This window comes from Lissotriton helveticus, chromosome 2_1, assembly GCF_964261635.1.
Source record: "Lissotriton helveticus chromosome 2_1, aLisHel1.1, whole genome shotgun sequence".
NCBI classification, from domain to species: domain Eukaryota; kingdom Metazoa; phylum Chordata; class Amphibia; order Caudata; family Salamandridae; genus Lissotriton; species Lissotriton helveticus.
Window position 1 is genome coordinate 1793904966 of NC_136059.1, and position 24136 is coordinate 1793929101.

At 44.3% G+C, this 24136-nt stretch overlaps 1 protein-coding gene across 6 annotated transcripts in view; it reads left to right on the forward strand.

The window, feature by feature from the left end:
* Window positions 1–24136, forward strand: part of ANK2 (ankyrin 2) — a 1987506-nt gene that overhangs the window by 1353721 nt on the left and 609649 nt on the right. For all 6 annotated transcript variants that reach the window (XM_078676735.1, XM_078676733.1, XM_078676736.1 and 3 more), the window contains 6 exons: window positions 1827–1925; window positions 3473–3670; window positions 4552–4650; window positions 4841–4939; window positions 11818–11916; window positions 17877–18074. In XM_078676735.1, coding sequence (XP_078532861.1) covers window positions 1827–1925; window positions 3473–3670; window positions 4552–4650; window positions 4841–4939; window positions 11818–11916; window positions 17877–18074 — 792 coding nt within the window. The remainder of the gene's footprint in view (window positions 1–1826; window positions 1926–3472; window positions 3671–4551; window positions 4651–4840; window positions 4940–11817; window positions 11917–17876; window positions 18075–24136) is intronic.

The window sequence follows — 24136 nt, forward strand, 5'->3', positions numbered from 1 at the left end:
ACAGCTGCTTTCAGGATAGTCTTGCAAAACGACTGAGGAGCTAATATTTGATAGGGTTGGTGTCATTTTCAATGTATGTGTTGTCACTCAACTTTGCTATTAATTTAACAAGGCGAGCTCTTTTCTCCTTACGGTGCATTTTTCCTGAGATACAAATTGAACCCCTGCTCTTCATATCCATCCTTCACTATTGCCTTTGGTATTCAGAAAACTGGAAAACTGGTCACCGAGAGATAGTTTTGAAGAATATGAAGTCCTATAATGCCCAACAAGAAAATATTATTCCAGCAACCTCTCCAGACTTCCATTGGTATCCCTCGAGGGTGAAAGCAGCTTTGCAAACATGATGTATCAGAAATGTGTTTTGTGAACCTGTCTTAGATTCCTGAAAACATATTTTTCTACATGCGCATGATTCATAGCTCCAAACCCAATAACATATACTATTTTCTAAGGTACACAGGGCAGGTGTAGCAGTTTTTTGTCTCTAAGTTTCACCACCCGCCATCTGGTGTCCCCAATACTGGCTATAGTACTCAAAACAGACGACAAGTCCCCTTAGAGGACGTACTTACTAATTGTAACCACTCGAACAGAGCTAAATGGCCCTCAACGCCAGACATCATTGACTGATATATATCGGCTGCACCTAGCACTGAAAGTAATTACGAATTAGAGGGCACTTGCACAACATGAGCAAGGTCCACAGACTCCCACATTTGTGTAAAAGTATGCTAAATGGCAAAATCTTTTATTTTTCGTTGTTATCTGTTTGCAATGAGGTATATTGTACCTTTCTACTCAATCTGCTGCGACCAGGCTTAGTACACCTAGAGCCATTGAGTAGTTCACAGCATGCTGAAAGTGCAGTGTCTTTTCAGGGACACGGAAAATATCAATCGCATAGTATTGTGTAAAATATTATGGGCCTCATTTATGGCATTTTGGCGTAGGGCAGTGCAGTAAGGCACCTTGCCCTACGATAAAGTGAAAGGGCAGAAATGCAACGTATTTGACCAATACGGTGCAATGCTGTCCTTTCTGCCTGCGCTGGTGCTGGTTCGGCAGTCTAGCCCCAATGTAGGCACCCTTGTACCATAGTGAGATGCAGGCAGGATTGTTTTAGTGGAGATAGGGGCACCTTCCTGCAAGAAAAAAATCAAAGAGGTGTTTTCCTTTTCCTATGTGTGCTACAGAATGCAGCACACATGGAAAGAGGAAAAAACGAGGAGAAATAACGTTATTTCTCCTCGTTACGCCTCATCACGGGAGGTATATGAATTTGGTGCTTCCCCAGGTTTAGATCACTTTGTAAATCTGGGGCAGTGTCAAATTCCATGGGTGTTGCGTTGGAAAACCCACTGCAACGCCCATGGAACGCCTCCTGGGCGCAGAGTAAGGCAACGCAGTGATTTGTTCTGCTTCGCCTTACTATGATTTATGAGGCCACTCAAATCCATGCAGGGTGGCTTTGCATGGCTTCATAAATCTTTATGAGAGCCCTGCGTTACGCAGGTGCCACTTTACGTGGTGCAAAAGTGATACCAAGCTCTCATAAATAAGCCCCTTTGTGTCGACTGTAATTAACGAAAACTAAATAAAGATTAATTAAAAAACACAGGTCCATCAGCCTCCATTTGAAGATCTGAGCTTTCCGCTGGACAGTTATTTTCCTTGAGAATGGCGCACCATTCTTTACTTAAAAAATTGCCAACCTTTTCTGTGTCACCTTTTCTTCCTACGCATGCTAATGTAAAGCCGAATGCTGGTTTCACTAAGCATAGATCCATCTTCTGACTCCATCTCCCTTTATTTCCTTACTGCAGGATGGCTTGACGCCTCTACACTGTGCTGCACGGAGTGGACATGACCCAGCGGTAGAGGTCCTCCTGGAACGTGGGGCCCCGCTACTGGCCCGGACCAAGGTTGGTGTGCTTCCGGAGGAAACATTCTTAATTTTGCTTTTCGACATTGACATTATGGGTGGCACTTTTGGATGGAGAAGGTGGATTTCAGGCTGTCTTACCAACTGTAGACATGTTTACTTGGGTACACAAGCCTTTTTCTCCAGTCTGAGAGTTACTGTCCTCACAAACAGCATTGTGCCTGACGGCCGGATAGAGGATTCATTACCTGGTCTGCTTTCCAGCTAACCTTACAATGATAAAGTTAGCTAAAATGATCCTTTCCGTTTTTTTAATATGAAATCAAACAACTTCTAGGGGGGCATGGTAATGGTATCATGCTAGTGTGGCTATGACACTATACTAAATGATAGGGCATCTGGGGTTAACCTAATCATTGTTGAAATTGTCTTAGTGCTTTTATGTGAGGTCATACTACTTTCCATTACAAACTCGGTCAAGGACTCTACAATACCATCCATTAGGAATCCTATCACTGGCATAGAGGAAAGAGAGAGAGAGCGAGAGAAAGAGAGAGAGGGAGCGAATAGAAAGAAAGAAATAGGAAGGGAGTAGGGGTGGGTTGGAAGATTTCCGCAAAGGCTGATTTTGGATATCAGTCCGACCTTATTACTAGGCTATCGTCATGACAAGAAGTCCCTGCATCTGCAGTGTGTATAAATCTGTGTCAGCATCTCACGGTATGATTTAGGTGTTACTTAGAGTCAGTGCTTAATTTGTGCCGGTGTTAGCTGGTGCACGGACCGGCACCTATTGGTAAACACCCATACATGTTTATGAGAAACCACCACATGGTGTGTAATTTTAAACAGCTTTCATTAGTTCATCATTAAACAATCGAACATAGCTTAAGAAAATTATAAAACTTGAACTTCAACCTACAGTTAAAGAGTGTGCTGTGTCAGCAGCAATGGACCAGTGAGTGATTCCTTGGGCTCTGGCACTTCAGTTTCTTTTTTTATAAATTAAGCACTGCTTAGTGTTGCAGTGTGGCATATTAAAGTAGGTATGCACTTGTTCCAAGGCAGATTGTGATCTTAAGTCATCTGTCTCTATAGATAAACGTCCTAGGGAAATCACCATGCTGGCTTTACGCATCCAAACTCTTCTCAGGCAGAGAAGCTGAAAGGGACAATGTTCACTATGTTGGTGTTATCTCCAATTGCAAAACTAAGAAGAAATGCATTACAAATGTACTCCCATGCATAGGAGGTGTTTATAGAAGTGTGAAATGTATTTATGCTTCCTCCCGAGGAACACTATATTGTGATCATCTCAAAAGGTCCTACATTATTTTTTTTACTAATATCATTTTTTCAGAAAATATTTTTTAAATCGTAGGTTCTCTATGAATTTGTTAAGGTTGTTTTATAAACATGTTTCTTACTAAATTAAATAATTTAAAAGCGTGAAGAAATAGAGGAAGTTAGCATACTTCGGAGACTATTTGAGAAATTTCAAATATTCAGTTTCAAATCTTCTTTGAAATGTATAATCTGAGAACAGTTTTTCTGTTTGTAACTATTTCTTCCTTTCTGTGTATGTAGAATGGACTCTCGCCTCTTCACATGGCTGCCCAGGGAGACCATGTGGAGTGTGTCAAACATCTCTTAAATCACAAGGCTCCTGTTGATGACGTCACCCTGGACTACCTGACAGCCCTCCATGTTGCAGCACACTGTGGACATTATCGTGTCACCAAGCTTCTCTTGGACAAGCGGGGCAACCCCAACGCCCGGGCTCTGGTAATCCTCTCGCGTCTCTCACCCTGCATGTGCTTGCTATGCAGTGGGAGATTGCTCTTCTAGATCAGCTCCAATCAGTTAAGATACCACGGTTGTGGACATATTTATGTGTTTTTTTTGCTATCACACAGCACTGTTGCACGTTTCAGTGTTTTGATTTTTCCAGTGTCGTGACCACCACAGTTTGCTGCTTGGGTGCGAATTTTGGTATACTCGCTGTCGCTTTATTGAACACTGTGTTGTTTGAGAGACTTTATATTGTATGTCTCGTTTATCTTTATCTGGGGCTGATGTGTGCATTTTCCATTTTTTCATGGGCACGCTTCTTGTTGGGTTCTTGTCATTCTATCAGATAGCCACATTATAACCAACCCTTTAGAAAAGCCTTTTTCAAAAAAAATATTTTATAGTGTTAGTACACCAGCAAGTGTTACTAGTTAAAAGGAAACACAACTGAATGGATGTCAGTAGGGAATAGGTGGCAATGGGAGATATTTTTTCCAACCTACTGCCCTTGCTAGATTTTTAAGATCACAGGTGGGGCTTGCAGCTAAATAATTTACTATCAGTAATGTGACTTCCAGGTCCCCGGGTATGTTGCAGATCTCACGGTTGATCTGAAGGGTGAGTCGACACATTGGCTGACATGGAAACTGGTCTCATCTCTAGCTCCTGTGACATGGTCCTACCAGGCCACTGACAGTATGTGTGACGTTTAACTGAGACACTTCCACAAGCACTGCTAACTAAAACACAGCTAGGCGTCTTAGGGGCTGGTGACTACTGTAGGAATGTCGCTTGCAGTGGGCCATCCTGGAGCAGCTTTGTTGTGTGAGTTGAGTGTGCATGCTGTCTGCTAACCTGGTTGTTTTTTCGCACAGAATGGTTTTACTCCACTGCACATTGCCTGCAAGAAAAACCGCATCAAAGTCATGGAACTCCTAGTGAAATATGGAGCTTCAATCCAAGCTATAACAGAGGTAGACACCTGTTTCTGTCGTAAAGCGATGTCACTTCTCTCTCCCTCTGACTTTCCGCTCTTCATCTCCCTCCCCCGCCATGTGTCCTTTCCTCTTTTCCTCTTGCCCCTTTCTTCCTTCTTATGCTGAATGGAAGAGGCCTGCCAGCCCCTGTGCAGAGGAGTAAAACTGCTGTTGCTTTATTTCACAGTCTGGCCTCACACCAATACACGTGGCCGCCTTCATGGGCCACTTGAACATAGTCCTCCTTCTGCTGCAGAATGGAGCCTCCCCTGACGTCACTAACATTGTGAGTATGGCTTGCATTAGGGGAACAAACGTTTCGCAAGGCACTGATGTGGTCTGCCTGGCTGCTCCACAAAGAATGGCGGTACTCTCTGGGCTCCCACAAGGGTCACATTTTATAATGAAAATAAGGGGAGAACTGTTTAGTGTGGTAGTTGTGTAATGGCCTATGCACATTTTTGTCACTCAAAAGAGATGTCTCAGAGTTTAAAAAGATGTTTCCTTGTGCAGATTAATATCACCAATAGTCAAAAAGTAACCACTAAATTGGTATCTTAGATACAAATGCAACTACATTTAAGGTTATGTGATTAATTAAATGCTGCTAGGTTCTTCTCTACAAACATTCTGGTGTTGTTTGCTCTTTCATGCTAGTGTAGACTAAGATGATCAGCTTCACTTGGTAATACTTCCAACCAATAAAAATACTGATGGGTCTCAAGTTACCAGGACATTTTCCAATTATCACCACCGTGCCTTCAAAGCTAATACATCACAGCACAGTTGAGAATATTTCAATTTTCCGAATTAACTATTCATAAAGCTACTCACCCAGAGATCCTCGGTGGCCGCGAAACCTTACCAGTCAAAACCAGGACACGGGCATCGATCACGCACAAGTGAGATATATCTGCAATGTATAAATCCTCTCACCTCACTTGGTAATTGCATCATCTTATCCACTAATTTAGGCTCCCTAACATCTCCCATCTCTTTGCTATGCCTGCTTGTCTAATTGAGCGGGATAAATTCAGGGAAAGATGGTGGTCTGCTGACATTTTCACCCTTGGGTGAAAATGTGTGTGCAGATTAGCAGATAAACAGGTGATGCTCTGTTAGATGAACAGTATGACACAGCGATGAAGGCTTCCAAGGGATGGCTGGCTGATAGTCTGTGTTCTTCTGTTCATGGTAGTGCTGCCCGTCTCCTAGTTCAAAGGGTAAACACATCTCTATTGCCTAGGCCAACTTCAAGTACTGTTCTACTTAAAGTGGATTACTCAATACAGTCTTGGATAGTGTTGACTTTGGTCAAATGCACATTACATTTTGTCAGATTCTCAAGTAATCAGAAAATCCTACTGAAACGTGTAATTTGTTGAGTTAGTAAAATGTACAGTTATGAGTAACTTAGTAAACTCTCTTTTTTTAGTCTTTATGGACGAGTTCAGAAGATGTCAATCAGAAAAGATGATGTGACCATGAACCTAAGCCCCGACATCTTAAAACTTAGAAGTTATGACATGACTAAGATGATAGTCATTGTTCAATATTTTTAGTAATGGAAAAGAAACATACACATACAGTGGAGTCTTTTTTATTATGGATGAATTTTATTCCATGGGTTGTGATCGCAATGCCTTTGGAAAATCGAATGTAGATTGTACAACAAAAGCAGTTTGTGCAGAGGTTTCACCCAAGCAATCCATCAGCTATGTAGACACCCAACAAGAGTGTGTTTAAGAACAGGAGAGCGGTAGTCCCACAGTCGGACAATCATGCCTCTATCCTCTAGTGTCTTGTAAACCTGTTGCATCTTGATGAACGACTCCTTGCAGACTCCATCACTCATTTCACACTGAGATCTGCTGATCCAGCGTTTTAATGACATGCACAATGTTGACAAGGGTAGACATGATCAAAGTCGATAATTAGAAATAGACGAGCAACGTCCAATTAACCAGCCATTACAGACTTTGCTGTGCCTGAATTATTTCAGATAAATTGTGACTTCTCCCTTGAGAATAAACATACAATTCTGACTGAGGTCTAACAGTGCCCTCTTTCCCCTTTTCACGCTCCAAAAAACAATAGATTGTTTTTTAGAATTTAATGGACACCATCACTTCAACAAGGTTACTAGAGAGGCATTTGTACTTCAGAACATCAGTAAATACTATTGTTGAGGTGCTGCTGCATAAAATGTGACCTTTGGTGAGAAACAGTTGAACTACCTTGACCTGAGTACCAAGGAGCTGAGTAGAGCAATCAGACGTGCCTGGGAATTTGGGGAGGGTGATAAATCAATGTACTTTATTCTCTTTGGGGATAATTGCTAAAGTTTTGTGCGGGCACTTTCGCATCGCAAAGCAACGTAAAGCATCACCTTGTTTTACTCACCATTAAAAGGCCCCCAGGTGCAGCACAAACTTGTGCAGCGCTGTGTGAGGGCCCACACAACTCTTGAGTAAGTCTAGGCCCTTTTTCTATGCTAGGTTTACAAATGGTGGTGTGCCACCCACTTTTTGGCGTTAGTGTTAAAGGGCGTGCCAATGTCCCATTAAACGAGTCTGCTGTCTATTACTGTGTATATGTTTTGTAAGAGCTTATTACATTACTGTTGCCTTGTAGTGTGTTATGCTTCTCCCCATTGACTTGTGGCTTGTTTCTGTTCAGCAACATATCGTACAGTAATTCCACAGTTCTTCAAAACAAGCTATGTAGTTCTACCATGTACAAAATGTCACAGCATATAGTGAAATGGGGGAAACATCGTTAAAAGGCATGGCCCGTCATGTGTTTGTGATAGAGATTCAGTATTTCTAGGTCTGGTGTGTGCTTCAGATCAGACCATATAGGTGAGTTTGTTTTACGAGACACAAACATTTTCTAAATGAAACTTTTGGGGTTCTGGGAAAAAAATGCATTATTAGATTTACTATGAAGCACCATTGAAGCCTTTATAACAGTCGTTAAAACTGATGACGTGCGTGCCACTCCATTGTAAACACTCATAAATGGCCGTTTGAAAATTATCTTGTGGATACCATGAAAAGCATAATTTTTGAGTAATGAAGGTTGATTGTTTTTTTAGCAAATTCTCCTTGCAAAACCTGGATAAGAAATACATCACTGAGAAAATTATGTGGGCACATCAGAATAATTGGGTATTTAGTTTCTTTCTAAAAGTCCTTTTAGAGATCTGGGTTTGGGGGACAGGTGGTGACGCCCTCTGTGAAATGGCAACTAGCTAGAGAGAGGAAATGCCCACTTCGAAACATTTTACTCCTGGCACCGAAACAGGAATGTAGGCGTCCTATAAAAGAATTGTACAAGTTACTGCATTTCCAATAAATCACCAATTACTTGTCCATCATGAGATTAGTGTGCTATTGTGATACCGAAATGAGTTATAGACCAGCACTGGAAGCCATTACAAAGAGTAAAGATGACAAGAAAGGGACTGTTGTGTTTTCAGCCCCAGCCCTTTGAAGCTCTCACACTTTCATTTTGAGATGACTTTTATATCCATCACTTTGTATTGTCAACACTGAAGTTCATGCTCTGCAAAAGGAGCCCAATTGGAAGTAAGAACTTGATGTAGTTGAACAGTTTGAAACGAAAATATGGCACTACTGAGAGGACTTGCTCACAAGTCCACCACCCACAGCAAGCACAACAAGCAAATTGCTACCTTAATGACACCCTGAAAGCCAGTGTTTACTGTGCAAATGGAAAACCTTGTTTTATCTCCGTAGAGGTTTAGGTCTCTAGAGGCCATCTCACGCCCCAGATCTAGTAAACCCCCTGATATGAGTGGTTATTGGTTCCACGTGTTTATAACTTGCAGGTGACTGAAAATGCCATAGGAGGACACTGTATCAATGCAGAACCCTTAATGGCAGAATATAGTAAATCCGATTTCAGTGTGACAACGGGTAGGACACGCACTTGTAGTTAATAGGAGTGGAAGGCAAGTGGTTTCTACACAAGAACCTACGAAAGGAAAATGTCTCCCCTGTGAAGACGTAAAGAAAACTAAAACTCAAATGCAGTGCCACATTCTGTGTCTGCTTACAGAAATGTACGCTTCACATTTCTGCAGCTGATAATGGTTTATGCTTCTAATTACTCCAGGCACCTTTCCACTGCAGCAGATTCCCACGAGTTCTTCTTGAATTGAATATGAATTGCATGAAAGCCAGAAAGATTCCGGATACATAGCTGGAAACCTTCCTGAGTATCTTTTCTGATCATCAGAAGGGCTGTTTTATCAGTCAGTACTAAGGCGCCATTTTAAAAAGCTGCTGAGATGGCTAAAAACAGTGGCCAGTCTTACTTTAATCTTAATGGTAGTATCATCACCAGATTTTTACCGATCAAGCGCACCACGTTTTTCCTAATTATTCTGGAACTGAGACAAATTTATGAATATGAACTCAAAACAATCCTAAATTGGACACCCGCATCTCTTCTCACAGTGGCCGCAAGTCAGAAGAATGAAAAAATAACTTGTTGAGAATTGCCTTCATGTAGTTCAAAATGACCAATTCCTTCAATTACACGTCCACCTTTCTTTCACTGGTTGCTTAATATTCAGTTGAATGTGCTTCTGTTATGTTTGTATGCTTTTGTTTTTTCGCGTTTCATTTTTAATCATGTCTTAGTCATATAAACAAATCTATTGCAGAACTGTATTTATTTTAAATCTTTTAATTCAATGAGCCTACAGAGGATAGTTCAATTGTATATTATTAATATTCCAAAGTATAGGAAGCTGTTAGTATAAGTTATGTGTCCAGTATCTTTGCTTCTGAAGTTTGATTCAGCTCTCTATATTCCCAAATGTTACTCAATATACATTTCATTCTCAGTGATGTAGTAGTTAAATTGAGATGCTTCTTAACCTATAATTTATAGGGCATAATGCTTCTTGTTTGGTACTATTTCTATGAGGAGTCCACTGATTGTAGTCTATCACTGTGGTCTTGCACTTTACGTAACATTTAGTTTTGTAATAATTTTGTCTTGGGTATTTTGAAACCTGTAATATAATTCATGTTTTGATAGTAGGCAGGCATAGCAGTTTTTTTACTCTCCTTTCCCTTGAATCTTGAAGTCACAATTGATCAATTCACACCAATGTTGATCATGCCCTCTGGGGAATTTGTTTCTTCTACATCCGAAGTGGTCTCTAAAACCTACTTTGGCTCCGTTTTTCACAGCTACAGTACATATTCCAATTACAGTCTTTTCCCTGTGTTATTTGCAATCCAATTTCTTGGAGTTTGCTGTGACTCTAGCAGTAACTGCATACACATCTGGTTTCTGTTGACACTTTCCTGTTTAAGAGCAGCATATAAATTATCTATTGATTCACATCTATTCTCATTTGTAGATGGATTTCATACTGTGCTTTTTTCAATCGTGATTTTGTACTAAGTAACAGTAATAGTTTCAGGTTATTGCATTTTATGTAATTTAATTTACAAGGGATGTTATAATGTCAAAGGTGATGGCAATTTCGACCTGCTGGCATCCTTCACTCCCTTTTGATAAAAATGGGAGGCCCAGTGACATATTCCTGTAGATTGATGGTGCTTGGTTTTTATAGTGCTGCACTTTTGTAATATAGCCATTTGGGTTAATTTTGCCACATATTCTGTGTAATTAAATTGCACAGTTATAATCGACAAAACCTCTGAACATGAAATATAGTTGAACCTTGAAAAACGTTTAGGGAAGCAGAGATGGTTCTCATGTTAGCAGTCAAAAGAGCTAACCACAAAGTGCCCAGTTCACGTGTCTTTGTGCCCCTTTGTGTAACTCAGATGTGAAAAAAATATAATTTATTATCCTAAATCCCACACCCAGCTAACAAAATAGGGATATGTTGTTTTATTTCCTCATAAAGTCAACTTTAACTAGGGAGGGTCTTCCAGTGTGGCACCCTTTTTGTCTATTATAAGTTCAGGGCTAGGAGTGGGAAAGGGGACTCCAACAACTCATACATTTTTTGGTATTCAGTATGGCAAATCTCACCTTGGAAACACTTGCAAAGCTCAAAAGGATTGGAGTAACTGTGTCTCGATGGTAGAAATGAGAAGGAAGACTTCAAGATTTCATGGTGGTATAAGGGGCGGGGTTCTCCAGAAGGAAAAACATTTTCCAATCAAAAATAGTTAAATGTGTAAATGTTTCATAGAAAATTCACCTGACTATGTATAAAGGAGGAAGAGCAGTACAGCTGCAAATGTACCATTGTAGTAGAATTCCAGTACTCTATGCAACTTTTGCATACGTTGCAATGGGATATCTGCTCCAAATATAGGATCAACCCTACGGAAGCACAATTTCAGACTCTGCATTTTAGGTCAAAAAACAACTGCTGGTTGTTAGATAAAGTAGCCAATGGACATAATAGTTTCTAGTAATAAACAGCTACTTCTAAAAATAGTTAAACCATGAGTTTTTGTTTTTTTGTTATCAAGGAAAACACTGTCACTCTCTTTTCGTCCCCATATTTGTGCCTTAGCTACTACTTTGTGAAGGTCTATTTTCTGGAATCTCAGATGCAGCCATGTTAATCTGTGATACAGCATTAGTAGAGGTTACCAGTCTAAACCCCCTTTCAGTCAGTAGCCAGTGAGAACCAGTAATGCAATAAAATGCACATTTTCCATTTGTAATAATCTGGGTGAAGCCCGTTTGAAAGGGTAAGCTGGTGATAGTTCAGCCAAAGCACTAAATATGCCGCTGACCTTTGTCTAGGTTCCTACTCTACTTATAAAGTAATGCTGACCCCATTTAATCTTAGGGTGCTTTCCCCCAGTTCCTTGCTTTTGTATGGCATTATTATATGTAGTAGAGTCATTCTGAATACATAGACTCAGACTTTAGTCATGGAAAAGTCATAGGGTCTAGGGTGATCAATTTGTCATTCTTTTTACTTAAACTGTGGCACGTGTGGCGTGTGCCACATACACCATGAAAGGGTAAATTAACACACACTGTGCACACATTCCCCTCATTGACAGAAAATTCTGGTGTTGAAGATTTACTGTCATTATATCAAGCAAATGCAGAAATGTGTTTTACAGATATAGCACCAAAGTTGGGATGCAACTTAATTTGCTTTACTGTGGTCTTCTTTTTCTGCAGCGTGGGGAGAGTGCGCTACACATGGCGGCACGTGCGGGGCAAGTGGAAGTGGTTCGCTGTCTTCTGAGGAACGGTGCTCTGGTGGATGCCAGAGCTAGGGTATGTATTCTGCTGTGCTTTATACATGCGTCGCGGTATTCAGGAAGAGGCCATGTTTCAAGCCCGATACTAGGTTTTATTTTTTTATTTTCACTCTAAACATGCACAGCCAGCTTCCACTTTGTACATTGTGGATTACGGTAGAATTATTTGTATTATTGTATAGGCTAATTCACTCATGGATTCTGTTCTGTCTGCGTAATATTTGTGAGGTATTGTGAAACACAGAGATCACGGGAAAGATGCAAAAAAAGGGCAACAGATCAAATAAAATGATTTAGGAATTAAAGGAGAGGTGGAATTCGGAGTTGTGAGCCACTGAGTAGATTATCTGAAGGAAGGAGGTGGGTGTTATTGTAGAATTGAAGAATTTAAATTTTTATAGATCAATAAATCAGTGTAAATCAGGGCCGGACTGGGAACCAAAACCGGCCCTGGCAAAGTGCTCGGCCCCCCCTCCCCGCAGGGGGGGGGTGTGGGGGGGGGGGGGGGGGTGCCGCCGGGCTCTTTGACAGGTCCGGTTTTCTGCTGATTTTGTTGCAGGGACGATTGCTTACCATTATCGGACTTTCAGTCAAAGATAAAAAGGAAAATACTCTGACACTGTAAAATAGGGACAATTAAAACATATTTAATCGAAAACAGAGTGAGTAACACACATCCAAGACAAAAGGAAAAAGGTATCAACCATATATGACAGGCATTCTATATATTACTTATAAAGTACATATGGCCAATTAAATAAACTTTTGTTATAAAATCACAAAAGCATGGATGAAATCTATTTGAAGAAATATGATTTACCATTGTGTCAATACTGAGCAACTGAAAATGTATATTTCTGAGTTTAAAATCCTTTCCAAACCTGACAGCTTCTTCTTCAACATTCATTGGTCTCCAATCTGTTCCTTATAGAACGTCGCATCCCCATTTTTTACCATTTCGTTGGTTTTAGTTAAAATCATCATGGGATGTTTACTCTAATAGTTCCTTCACCAGTTGAATTCCTCCACTGAATTCCTCCTTACTGCTGACATACAACCTGCATGAGGTGGCCGAAGCCCTGCAGTCCCTGCTACCCACATCCCGGCAGGTGTTGCTACCCATATCCCACTGGTGATATAGCTGTATTTTGAAGGCCCGATGGAGGTATCTTGCATCCTGTTCCTAAAAAGCACAGTGCACATGGTAAGAATTGTAAATGTAATGTTTCGTGGGATCTTTAACCAGTTTAAGGCTTGTGTCTGCTCAAGGTTTCTGAGCCAAGCTGAACATTCATCTAGCATCCTGTCTTTAGACAATGTACCCCCCTATTTCATCTGAAAGGTTCTGAACCTGCCTTTCAACTACCAGTTACAAGAGGAGCAGAGACAGGGAGTGCACCAATCAGGAGGAGGTATCCCACCCTCGGGCATCCCAGAGACTATCTAACCACCCACATTGTACGAATTGGGTGGTGGTGCTCAATGGTGATTTTCACAATACCTGACCGGTAGGAAGATTGTGGGTGGGACTGGGGCTGCCAGAGCTGACCTGGACGTAGCTACCCTATGTTCCCCTCCTCAGGTCTCTGCTTGTAGCGCCTGTAGGTTTACCCTACCTATTGTGCATGGAAAAATCCCCAGAGATACATATATACATATATAATCTTCCGAAATTCCAAAACAATAACTGAAATTATCTTTTGCTGAGGGAAGTTATGGTTGTCTATTGAGTGTCATAACTATGATACAGTAACTAAAACCACTAAAATTCCCCAATTAGGGTTAACAATACAACCGTGATGCTCCCAAATGCAACACTGATTATCTCACACATGACCCCACATATGATGTCAGAAATGTAACTATATATATGAAATCCCAAATAATTGCATTTAAAAAAAATATGTTGTACATAATATCTGTGACGGTACCTCGATGTTGACAGTGGTACATCAATATACCCTTTGTGTGGAGGTCCAACCACAGCAGCCTATTGTTAACTATCTAGTTCTCCAACTAGATGTTGTTTCTGACAAAGGTACAGTCCTTACCTGCAGGCAATTGATCAATGAATGACAACCACCTCGAACTGAATGAAACAAAAGCAGAATTCTCGCTTGTGACTTGTCAACTGCCTGGTCATGTGCCCATGTGTCTAGTTGTCAAAGGAACTTGAAGTTCCATTAACTCCAGCCATTAAAGTCAGGAACATGTACGTCATTTTGGACACTGAATTTTCACTAACCTCTTACATCAACTGGAAAATCTATTAACCTCATTTCACTTAGAATGCTGTAATGGTTTTCTAATACATGCGGATTAGGAAGCGCGGGGCAACCATAGCCCCCATTCTTTCCCCCAGAGACTACACCAAGGAAGTCTACTTGAGGGTTCCTACCTATATACCATGCCTGCTCCAGTGTGATCCTGAATACAGCACATGGTTACCCTTCCACCTCCTGGGATCACATCTCTCTGAGCCATCAGCAACCAGAAAGATCTCTGTTCAGACCCTCAATTGTTCTTCGAGCAAAATACATGTTTATGGCCATCTCCCTGCACCATAAATTCCTGATGGATGGCACTGCTTTCTTAATTCAGACTGCTTAATTTTTAAGCAGTCTTCTGAAACAAATGAGGACACTTGCAGACCTCCATGCATTCTGAAAAGCAAGAACAAATCTGGCTGCTCTTGCCTGTCTCAAACTCCCCATAACCACTATATTGTAATCTCTCCTGAATTATTATTCTTCACTTATATCCCAACAGAACTTGCTTCATGCTTTGTAGGGATGTCTACTGGTGGCTTGTGACCTGTTCGGTCTGCAGCATCCATGTCACACTGTGTTGGACATAGCTATGCATGACGGAGCAAACTTATACTGAGGTATCGAGCCATACCCAATGACGGATGCAAGTACACCAGCCTAACAAGCACTAAGGGCCCTATTAGGATGGCGGATGGACCTGCGTCTGTCCGCCACCCCCGAGGAAGAGGGACCGTCCGCATGGGCAGCGGCGGTCCCTCCATGGCAATTAGGATGTGACCGCCACCCTGGCGGTCACATCCCCTACATTTAACATTGCGGCGGATGCTGCTTCAAGCAGCACCCGCCGCAAGGTTAAAAAGTGCATGTTGACCTTTGCATGCACGAAGCGGCAGGCACCGCGTGGTGCCTGCCGCTTCGTGCACGCAAAGGCAGGGGGGTACCATAGGTCCCCCACATGTGCAACCCCCACCCCCCTTCACCCCTGGGGGCCCGCAACGGGCCCCAAAGAAAAGATCGTATGCCTTTCCACGGCGGAAATGCCGCCGTGGAAAGGCATAGAACCGCAGCCATCCTAATATGCCTGGCGGTGTCTGATAAACACCGCCAGCCATGTTAGAGCTTTTCCGCCGCGTTTGGAAGGCGACCGTGGTGGAAAAGCTGCGGACGGAAAAAATATCCCCCCGCCATCCTAATCTGACGGAGGGTATTTCTTCAGTCCGCAGCGGTTAATCCGCATCCTCCGGCCCGGCGGTGGCTTCCGCCGGCCCGGAGGATGCGGATTATCCGCAATCATAATCGGCCCCTAAATTAGGCAAGGCATCCATATGCACAAGCAACAACACAAGTAAGCACCTGATTGCACCTGATTCAACAAGTCAACTGCACCTGCAAGCACCAAGTTGCCACAAATTCTACAAGACTACCTAGTATGCCTTCTCTATTATAGAAAAAGCAACCATTCACTCCAACTTTGGCTTGATCTTAAATCGGGCATGGACTTCACCGTTACTAGAATGCAAAACAAAATGCAGCAATATGCAGTGCATATACCAGAGCAACAAAAAATAATACTGCAGGCTTGAATATCATTTAATGTCTGTGAGGATACATTTTACTTCCGAGTGTAACTCCATTAACCTTTCTTCTCCATGCAGTGCCTAGAAGGACTTCGGGCCTAATTACAACTCCAAACCTGTGGTGGCTACGCGCCACTCCGGTAGTCCAGCTGCTGTATTACAACTTTGCCGGTTGGACCACCATGGGACCGCCGCAACCACTGGGGAACCGCGATCCCTTGGTGTGGCTGTCTGGGGAATTAATATGCTGGCAGTGCTGCTGCAGCACAGCCAAGCATATTATGACTTCCTTGACCTCCACACTTTTCATGGTGGTGATCCCGCCATGAAAAGTGTGGTGGTCTGGAGTGTAAAGGGGTCCTAAAGGCCCCACTAGTGCCCCTATGCATGGGGGGTGCATGCAAGGGGCACCTGTTGTGCCCCCTGTGTGCATGCACCCCAGTTCCTGCACAGCATGGACTGCAAAGTCCATATCATGCAGAAGCTTGCTTTGCCACTCCCTCTGCACTGCAGTTCAACGACCCACTTATGTGCCTTTGAACTGCACCGCTGCAGGACAGCCTCACCATTCACCCAACCACGAAATGACTCAATCTGGCGGGCGGGCGGGCGGGCGGGTGGGCGGCTGTTGAGTTTGGCGGTCTTGGAGCGGGGCACTGGTGTGGTGGCCCACTCCAAGATCGCCAAACTCAATATCAGGTCCTTGGACTCACCCATGCAAGACTTCCCTCTCTAATTTCTGTGGCTGATCGTGGTTATCTTCATATGTGATGTCATAGATGACGCCTCCAGTAATATAAATGATTATGAAACTTGTGATGTCACGAGCCATTGATTGGAGATACTGATAGTAATAGTTATGTGATTTAACACAACTTTTTTAAGTGTTTATATACCAATAATGACAAAGTTGTGTAGTTGGCTATTATTGTGACTATAAGAAGACATTAGAAAAACATCTGAGGTGATATTTTTTATAAATTCGATTATACTAGGAACAAGTGTGCACATCCTTTTAATCTGCCTGAATTACCTAGTGATGAATTCCCTCAGAACTTTGCTCGACTCTGAATCCCAACAGATGATTTGAGTGAAAATATGTTTTTAATAAATGACAAAGTGCTGGAGGTAAATACGCAGTCATTCATTTTGTGTAACAGGCCCTGTTATAGAGGCCCAGGAAAAATACAGATCATAACCTGTAAATACTCCAGAGTGGTAAGGTGCAGGTGATAAATATGCAAAGGGACTAGTGATTAGTAGATGGTGTGAAATGCTGCATATGATTATTGACTGTGGAGGCTTACTATACCAGGTAGGCCACAGTTTGGCAGTTAGGGTCTGTGTTTTTGACGATGATCGCGAGTACGCGGTACTTAAAACTTATAGGTAAGATCAGTAATAAAGATCAGAAGTCAGTGTAATGACACGAAAGTGCTTTATGGTGGACTGCCTCATCCATTCATGAAAATACCGCCATAATGAAACTGGTTTCAGTGCAGATGCAAACCGTGGCACTGTGTCTTGTGATTGTGAAGACACCAAGAGACAGATTACATGCATTGCACTAGACAAGACTCTATGTGTGTATTGGTAACCAGTGCAAATCTGCACCATCATTTGCATGCGCCAACTAGTGAAAAAAGACATTTCTACTGAGCGATCAGTGTAAAAATAATATTTTCTCCAAACGACAACTGCATTTCACCCTAAAATACTTCTGGTAAGCGCAAATGTCTGCTAACTTGTAGCAGTCACAAGTGCACAGTTAGCTAGGCACAACGCATGAAATCCAGTCCTAGGAAGGGCACTGACCGCATATAAAGTGAAACGTTGTTAATTGTGAACTTTTTTTAGTTGTGATTGGTTGAAGTGATAAACAGCATTGAAATGAAATGAACACACAGAAGGAAAGAGAGTTACTAATTCCTCATCATCTGTGATCACTTCCAGAAATTCTAACGGGCTAATGTGTTTCAAAATGTTCTCACTTCATGAGCAACTGTCCACAGTTTGTGCCAGGCACAAGGCCCCACTGTTACAATTATACATACACATTCAGCCTTCGCAGTCAGATAAGCACTGCCTTCACCCGCGGGCTGATCAGTTGTACGTTGTGTTGTTCGCAGGAGGAACAGACCCCTCTGCACATTGCCTCCCGCTTGGGAAAAACCGAGATTGTGCAGTTGTTGCTCCAGCACATGGCCCACCCGGATGCTGCCACCACCAATGGCTACACCCCGCTGCACATTTCCGCCAGGGAGGGCCAGTTAGATGTGGCCTCCGTGCTGCTGGAGGCTGGAGCCTCGCACTCGCTAGCTACCAAGGTAAGAGGGTCTTTCCTGGGTGTGAGGGGTGGGGCAGGACTGCAGAATATGGTGGATTCACAAGACAATGCTTGCTTTTAATTCTGCAGACAATGGTCCTAATAATGCGGACAGTGGTCCCAATAATGCAGGCAGTGATGCTAATAATGCGGGCAGCGGTCCCAATAATGCGGGCAGCGGTCCCAATAATGCGGGCAGTGGTCCCAAAAATGCCGGCAGTGGTGCTAATAATGCGGGCAGCGGTCCCAATAATGCGGGCAGTGGTCCTAATAATGCGGGCAGTGGTCCCAATAATACAGGCAGTGGTTCCAATAATGCGGGCAGTGGTCCCAATAATGCGGGCAGTGGTCCCAATAATGCAGGCAGTGGTCCCAATAATGAGGGCAGTGGTCCCAATAATGCAGGCAGAGGTCCTAATAATGCGGGCAGTGGTCCTAATAATGCGGGCAGTGGTGCTAATAATGCGGGCAGTGGTCCCAATAATACGGGCAGTGGTCCCAATAATGCAGGCAGTGGTCCCAATAATGCAGGCAGTGGTCCCAATAATGCAGGCAGTGGTCCCAATAATGCGGGCAGTGGTCCCAATAATGCGGGCAGTGGTCCCAATAATGCGGGCAGTTGTCCCAATAATGCAGGCAGTGGTCCCAATAATGCGGGCAGTGGTCCCAATAATGCAGGCAGCGGTCCCAATGATACGGGCAGTGGTCCCAATAATGCAGGCAGTGGTCCCAATAATGCAAGCAGTGGTCCCAATAATGAGGGCAGTGGTCCCAATAATGCGGGCAGTGGTCCCAATAATGCAGGCAGCGGTCCCAATGATACGGGCAGTGGTCCCAATAATGCAGGCAGTGGTCCCAATAATGCAAGCAGTGGTCCCAATAATGAGGGCAGTGGTCCCAATAATGCAGGCAGTGGTCCCAATAATGCGGGCAGTGGTCCCAATAATGCGGGCAGTGGTCCCAATAATGAGGGCAGTGGTCCCAATAATGCAGGCAGTGGTCCCAATAAGGCAGGCGGTGGTCCCAATAATGAGGGCAGTGGTCCCAATAATGCAGGCAGTGGTCCCAATAATGCAGGCAGTGGTCCCAATAATGCAGGCAGTGGTCCCAATAATGCGGGCAGTGGTCCCAATAATGCGGGCAGTGGTCCCAATAATGCGGGCAGTTGTCCCAATAATGCAGGCAGTGGTCCCAATAATGCGGGCAGTGGTCCCAATAATGCAGGCAGCGGTCCCAATGATACGGGCAGTGGTCCCAATAATGCAGGCAGTGGTCCCAATAATGCAAGCAGTGGTCCCAATAATGAGGGCAGTGGTCCCAATAATGCGGGCAGTGGTCCCAATAATGCAGGCAGCGGTCCCAATGATACGGGCAGTGGTCCCAATAATGCAGGCAGTGGTCCCAATAATGCAAGCAGTGGTCCCAATAATGAGGGCAGTGGTCCCAATAATGCAGGCAGTGGTCCCAATAATGCGGGCAGTGGTCCCAATAATGCGGGCAGTGGTCCCAATAATGAGGGCAGTGGTCCCAATAATGCAGGCAGTGGTCCCAATAAGGCAGGCGGTGGTCCCAATAATGAGGGCAGTGGTCCCAATAATGCGGGCAGTGGTCCCAATAATACGGGCAGTGGTCCCAATAATGCAGGCAGTGGTCCCAATAATGCAGGCAGTGGTCCCAATAATGCAGGCAGTGGTCCCAATAATGCGGGCAGTGGTCCCAATAATGCGGGCAGTGGTCCCAATAATGCGGGCAGTTGTCCCAATAATGCAGGCAGTGGTCCCAATAATGCGGGCAGTGGTCCCAATAATGCAGGCAGCGGTCCCAATGATACGGGCAGTGGTCCCAATAATGCAGGCAGTGGTCCCAATAATGCAAGCAGTGGTCCCAATAATGAGGGCAGTGGTCCCAATAATGCGGGCAGTGGTCCCAATAATGCAGGCAGCGGTCCCAATGATACGGGCAGTGGTCCCAATAATGCAGGCAGTGGTCCCAATAATGCAAGCAGTGGTCCCAATAATGAGGGCAGTGGTCCCAATAATGCAGGCAGTGGTCCCAATAATGCGGGCAGTGGTCCCAATAATGCGGGCAGTGGTCCCAATAATGAGGGCAGTGGTCCCAATAATGCAGGCAGTGGTCCCAATAAGGCAGGCGGTGGTCCCAATAATGAGGGCAGTGGTCCCAATAATGCAGGCAGTGGTCCCAATAATGCAGGCAGTGGTCCCAATAATGCAGGCAGTGGTCCCAATAATGCGGGCAGTGGTCCCAATAATGCGGGCAGTGGTCCCAATAATGCGGGCAGTTGTCCCAATAATGCAGGCAGTGGTCCCAATAATGCGGGCAGTGGTCCCAATAATGCAGGCAGCGGTCCCAATGATACGGGCAGTGGTCCCAATAATGCAGGCAGTGGTCCCAATAATGCAAGCAGTGGTCCCAATAATGAGGGCAGTGGTCCCAATAATGCGGGCAGTGGTCCCAATAATGCAGGCAGCGGTCCCAATGATACGGGCAGTGGTCCCAATAATGCAGGCAGTGGTCCCAATAATGCAAGCAGTGGTCCCAATAATGAGGGCAGTGGTCCCAATAATGCAGGCAGTGGTCCCAATAATGCGGGCAGTGGTCCCAATAATGCGGGCAGTGGTCCCAATAATGAGGGCAGTGGTCCCAATAATGCAGGCAGTGGTCCCAATAAGGCAGGCGGTGGTCCCAATAATGAGGGCAGTGGTCCCAATAATGCAGGCAGTGGTCCCAATAAGGCAGGCAGTGGTCCCAATAATGTTATGTTATGTTATGTTATGTTGGAATTTGTAGCGCGCACAACTACTCTTGAGTATCCTGCCGCGATGCAGTAGTAAACAGATGGCAAGAGAAAAATGAATTATTAGGCCTGCTTAAAAGGCCTATAATGAGGGCAGTGGTCCCAATAATGCAGGCAGTGGTCCCAATAATGCAGGCAGGGTTCCCAATAATGCCGGCAGTGGTGCTAATAATACAGGCAGTGGTTCCAATAATGCGGGCAGTGGTCCCAATAATGCGGGCAGTGGTCCCAATAATGCAGGCAGTGGTCCCAATAATGAGGGCAGTGGTCCCAATAATGCAGGCAGTGGTCCTAATAATGCAGGCAGTGGTCCTAATAATGCGGGCAGTGGTGCTAATAATGCGGGCAGTGGTCCCAATAATACGGGCAGTGGTCCCAATAATGCAGGCAGTGGTCCCAATAATGCAGGCAGTGGTCCCAATAATGCGGGCAGTGGTCCCAATAATGCGGGCAGTGGTCCCAATAATGCGGGCAGTTGTCCCAATAATGCAGGCAGTGGTCCCAATAATGCGGGCAGTGGTCCCAATAATGCAGGCAGCGGTCCCAATGATAAGGGCAGTGGTCCCAATAATGCAGGCAGTGGTCCCAATAATGCAAGCAGTGGTCCCAATAATGAGGGCAGTGGTCCCAATAATGCAGGCAGTGGTCCCAATAATGCGGGCAGTGGTCCCAATATTGCGGGCAGTGGTCCCAATAAGGCAGGCGGTGGTCCCAATAATGAGGGCAGTGGTCCCAATAATGCAGGCAGTGGTCCCAATAAGGCAGGCAGTGGTCCCAATAATGTTATGTTATGTTATGTTGGAATTTGTAGCGCGCACAACTACTCTTGAGTATCCTGCTGCGATGCAGTAGTAAACAGATGGCAAGAGAAAAATGAATTATTAGGCCTGCTTAAAAGGCCTATAATGAGGGCAGTGGTCCCAATAATGCAGGCAGTGGTCCCAATAATGCAGGCAGGGTTCCCAATAATGCCGGCAGTGGTGCTAATAATGCGGGCAGCGGTCCCAATAATGCGGGCAGTGGTCCTAATAATGCGGGCAGTGGTCCCAATAATACAGGCAGTGGTTCCAATAATGCGGGCAGTGGTCCCAATAATGCGGGCAGTGGTCCCAATAATGCAGGCAGTGGTCCCAATAATGAGGGCAGTGGTCCCAATAATGCGGGCAGTGGTCCTAATAATGCGGGCAGTGGTGCTAATAATGCGGGCAGTGGTCCCAATAATACGGGCAGTGGTCCCAATAATGCAGGCAGTGGTCCCAATAATGCAGGCAGTGGTCCCAATAATGCGGGCAGTGGTCCCAATAATGCAGGCAGTGGTCCCAATAATGCAAGCAGTGGTCCCAATAATGAGGGCAGTGGTCCCAATAATGCAGGCAGTGGTCCCAATAATGCGGGCCGTGGTCCCAATAATGCGGGCAGTGGTCCCAATAATGAGGGCAGTGGTCCCAATAATGCAGGCAGTGGTCCCAATAAGGCAGGCGGTGGTCCCAATAATGAGGGCAGTGGTCCCAATAATGCAGGCAGTGGTCCCAATAAGGCAGGCAGTGGTCCCAATAATGTTATGTTATGTTATGTTATGTTGGAATTTGTAGCGCGCACAACTACTCTTGAGTATCCTGCCGCGATGCAGTAGTAAACAGATGGCAAGAGAAAAATGAATTATTAGGCCTGCTTAAAAGGCCTATAATGAGGGCAGTGGTCCCAATAATGCAGGCAGTGGTCCCAATAATGCAGGCAGGGTTCCCAATAATGCGGGCAGTGGTCCTAATAATGCGGGCAGTGGTCCTAATAATGCGGGCAATGGTCCTAATAATGCGTGCAATGGTCCCAATAATGCGGGCCATGCTCCTAATAATGCGGGCAGTGGTCCCAATAATGCGGGCAGTGGTCCCAATAATGCGGGCAGTGGTCCCAATAATGCAGGCAGTGGTCCTAAAAATGCGTGCAATGGTCCCAATAATGCGTGCAATGGTCCTAATAATGCGTGCAATGGTCCCAATAATGCGGGCAGTGGTCCTAATAATGCGGGCAATGGTCCTAATAATGCGTGCAATGGTCCCAATAATGCGGGCCATGGTCCTCATAATGCGGGCAGTGGTCCCAATAATGCGGGCAGTGGTCCCAATAATGCGGGCAGTGGTCCTAATAATGCGTGCAATGGTCCCAATAATGCGGGCAGTGGTCCTAATAATGCAGGCATTGGTCCTAAGTCTGTCACTCTTTCCTCTAAAATGAGGTCTGATTCTGCTTCATTTTGTGCATGTTATTTGTAAATCTAGAAAGGTATCACTTGTGTAAGAAGCAAAAATGCTTTCGGACTCAGCTGCAGCACGCTTAGTGTTAGGTTCCGTGCCTTTGTTGAATGCGTGGAACATGAAAGAAGTCAGATCCGCGTGTAGTTATCACTGATGCCATTTCAAGCTTTTCACGCCCTGTATGCTTATTCGGGGTCTTTAGTATGATATTATTTAAAGTACAAAACTCTAAAGTTCTTTTGTATATTACATTTTTAAAACCTTTAACTCCTATTGTGTGATGTGAATTGATATGTTCCTGCGGAAGGCTCGAGAGGATGGCTATCCATGATGTGTGTTCTGGGTAAACATAACTTCTTGTCAAAGTAGATATCAATGAAGGTTGTTTATGCTATGCTGAATCTCTCTGGGTGTGCACAGGAACTCCCACAAACACACATACAAATTGACCTGCTTATTTACGTCAGTTTGTTATATAGTGCCACTTTACAAAGATGCAGAGCAACAAGAGTTTGGAAAATTTGATCTCAATGGGTGGGTAAACCAGGTCTATAAATTGAAGATAAACGCACAATAAACAGGTAACATTTAGAGGGTCGTCAGCATGTACAACAAAGCATGAATCCCACGATATACTCATGGCAGCCTCTCTGAGGGATGGAGGAGTACTTTCTGCATAACTAGCTTAGAAGAGGATATTCATCATACATTTAGAAGGGCTAGTTACAGGGCCTGGTTTTGAAATTATATGTAGAATGTTTAAGACTATCTAGAGGGATGTAAGGCAGAATGCCAGGAGGAGGGGGGAGAGTGAGGAGAAACGAGTAGGAGGGGGAAAGGATGGTAAGAGGCCCCATGCTGATGACGCAACAAGAGTGTCCAGATAAAAGACCAGATAGCTGGTGCAATCCTAAACAGAAGCCGGATAAGTCATTGGATGTGTTCACGGTACAAATACTTTATGAAGTTACTATTAAAAATATTTGCTCTTAA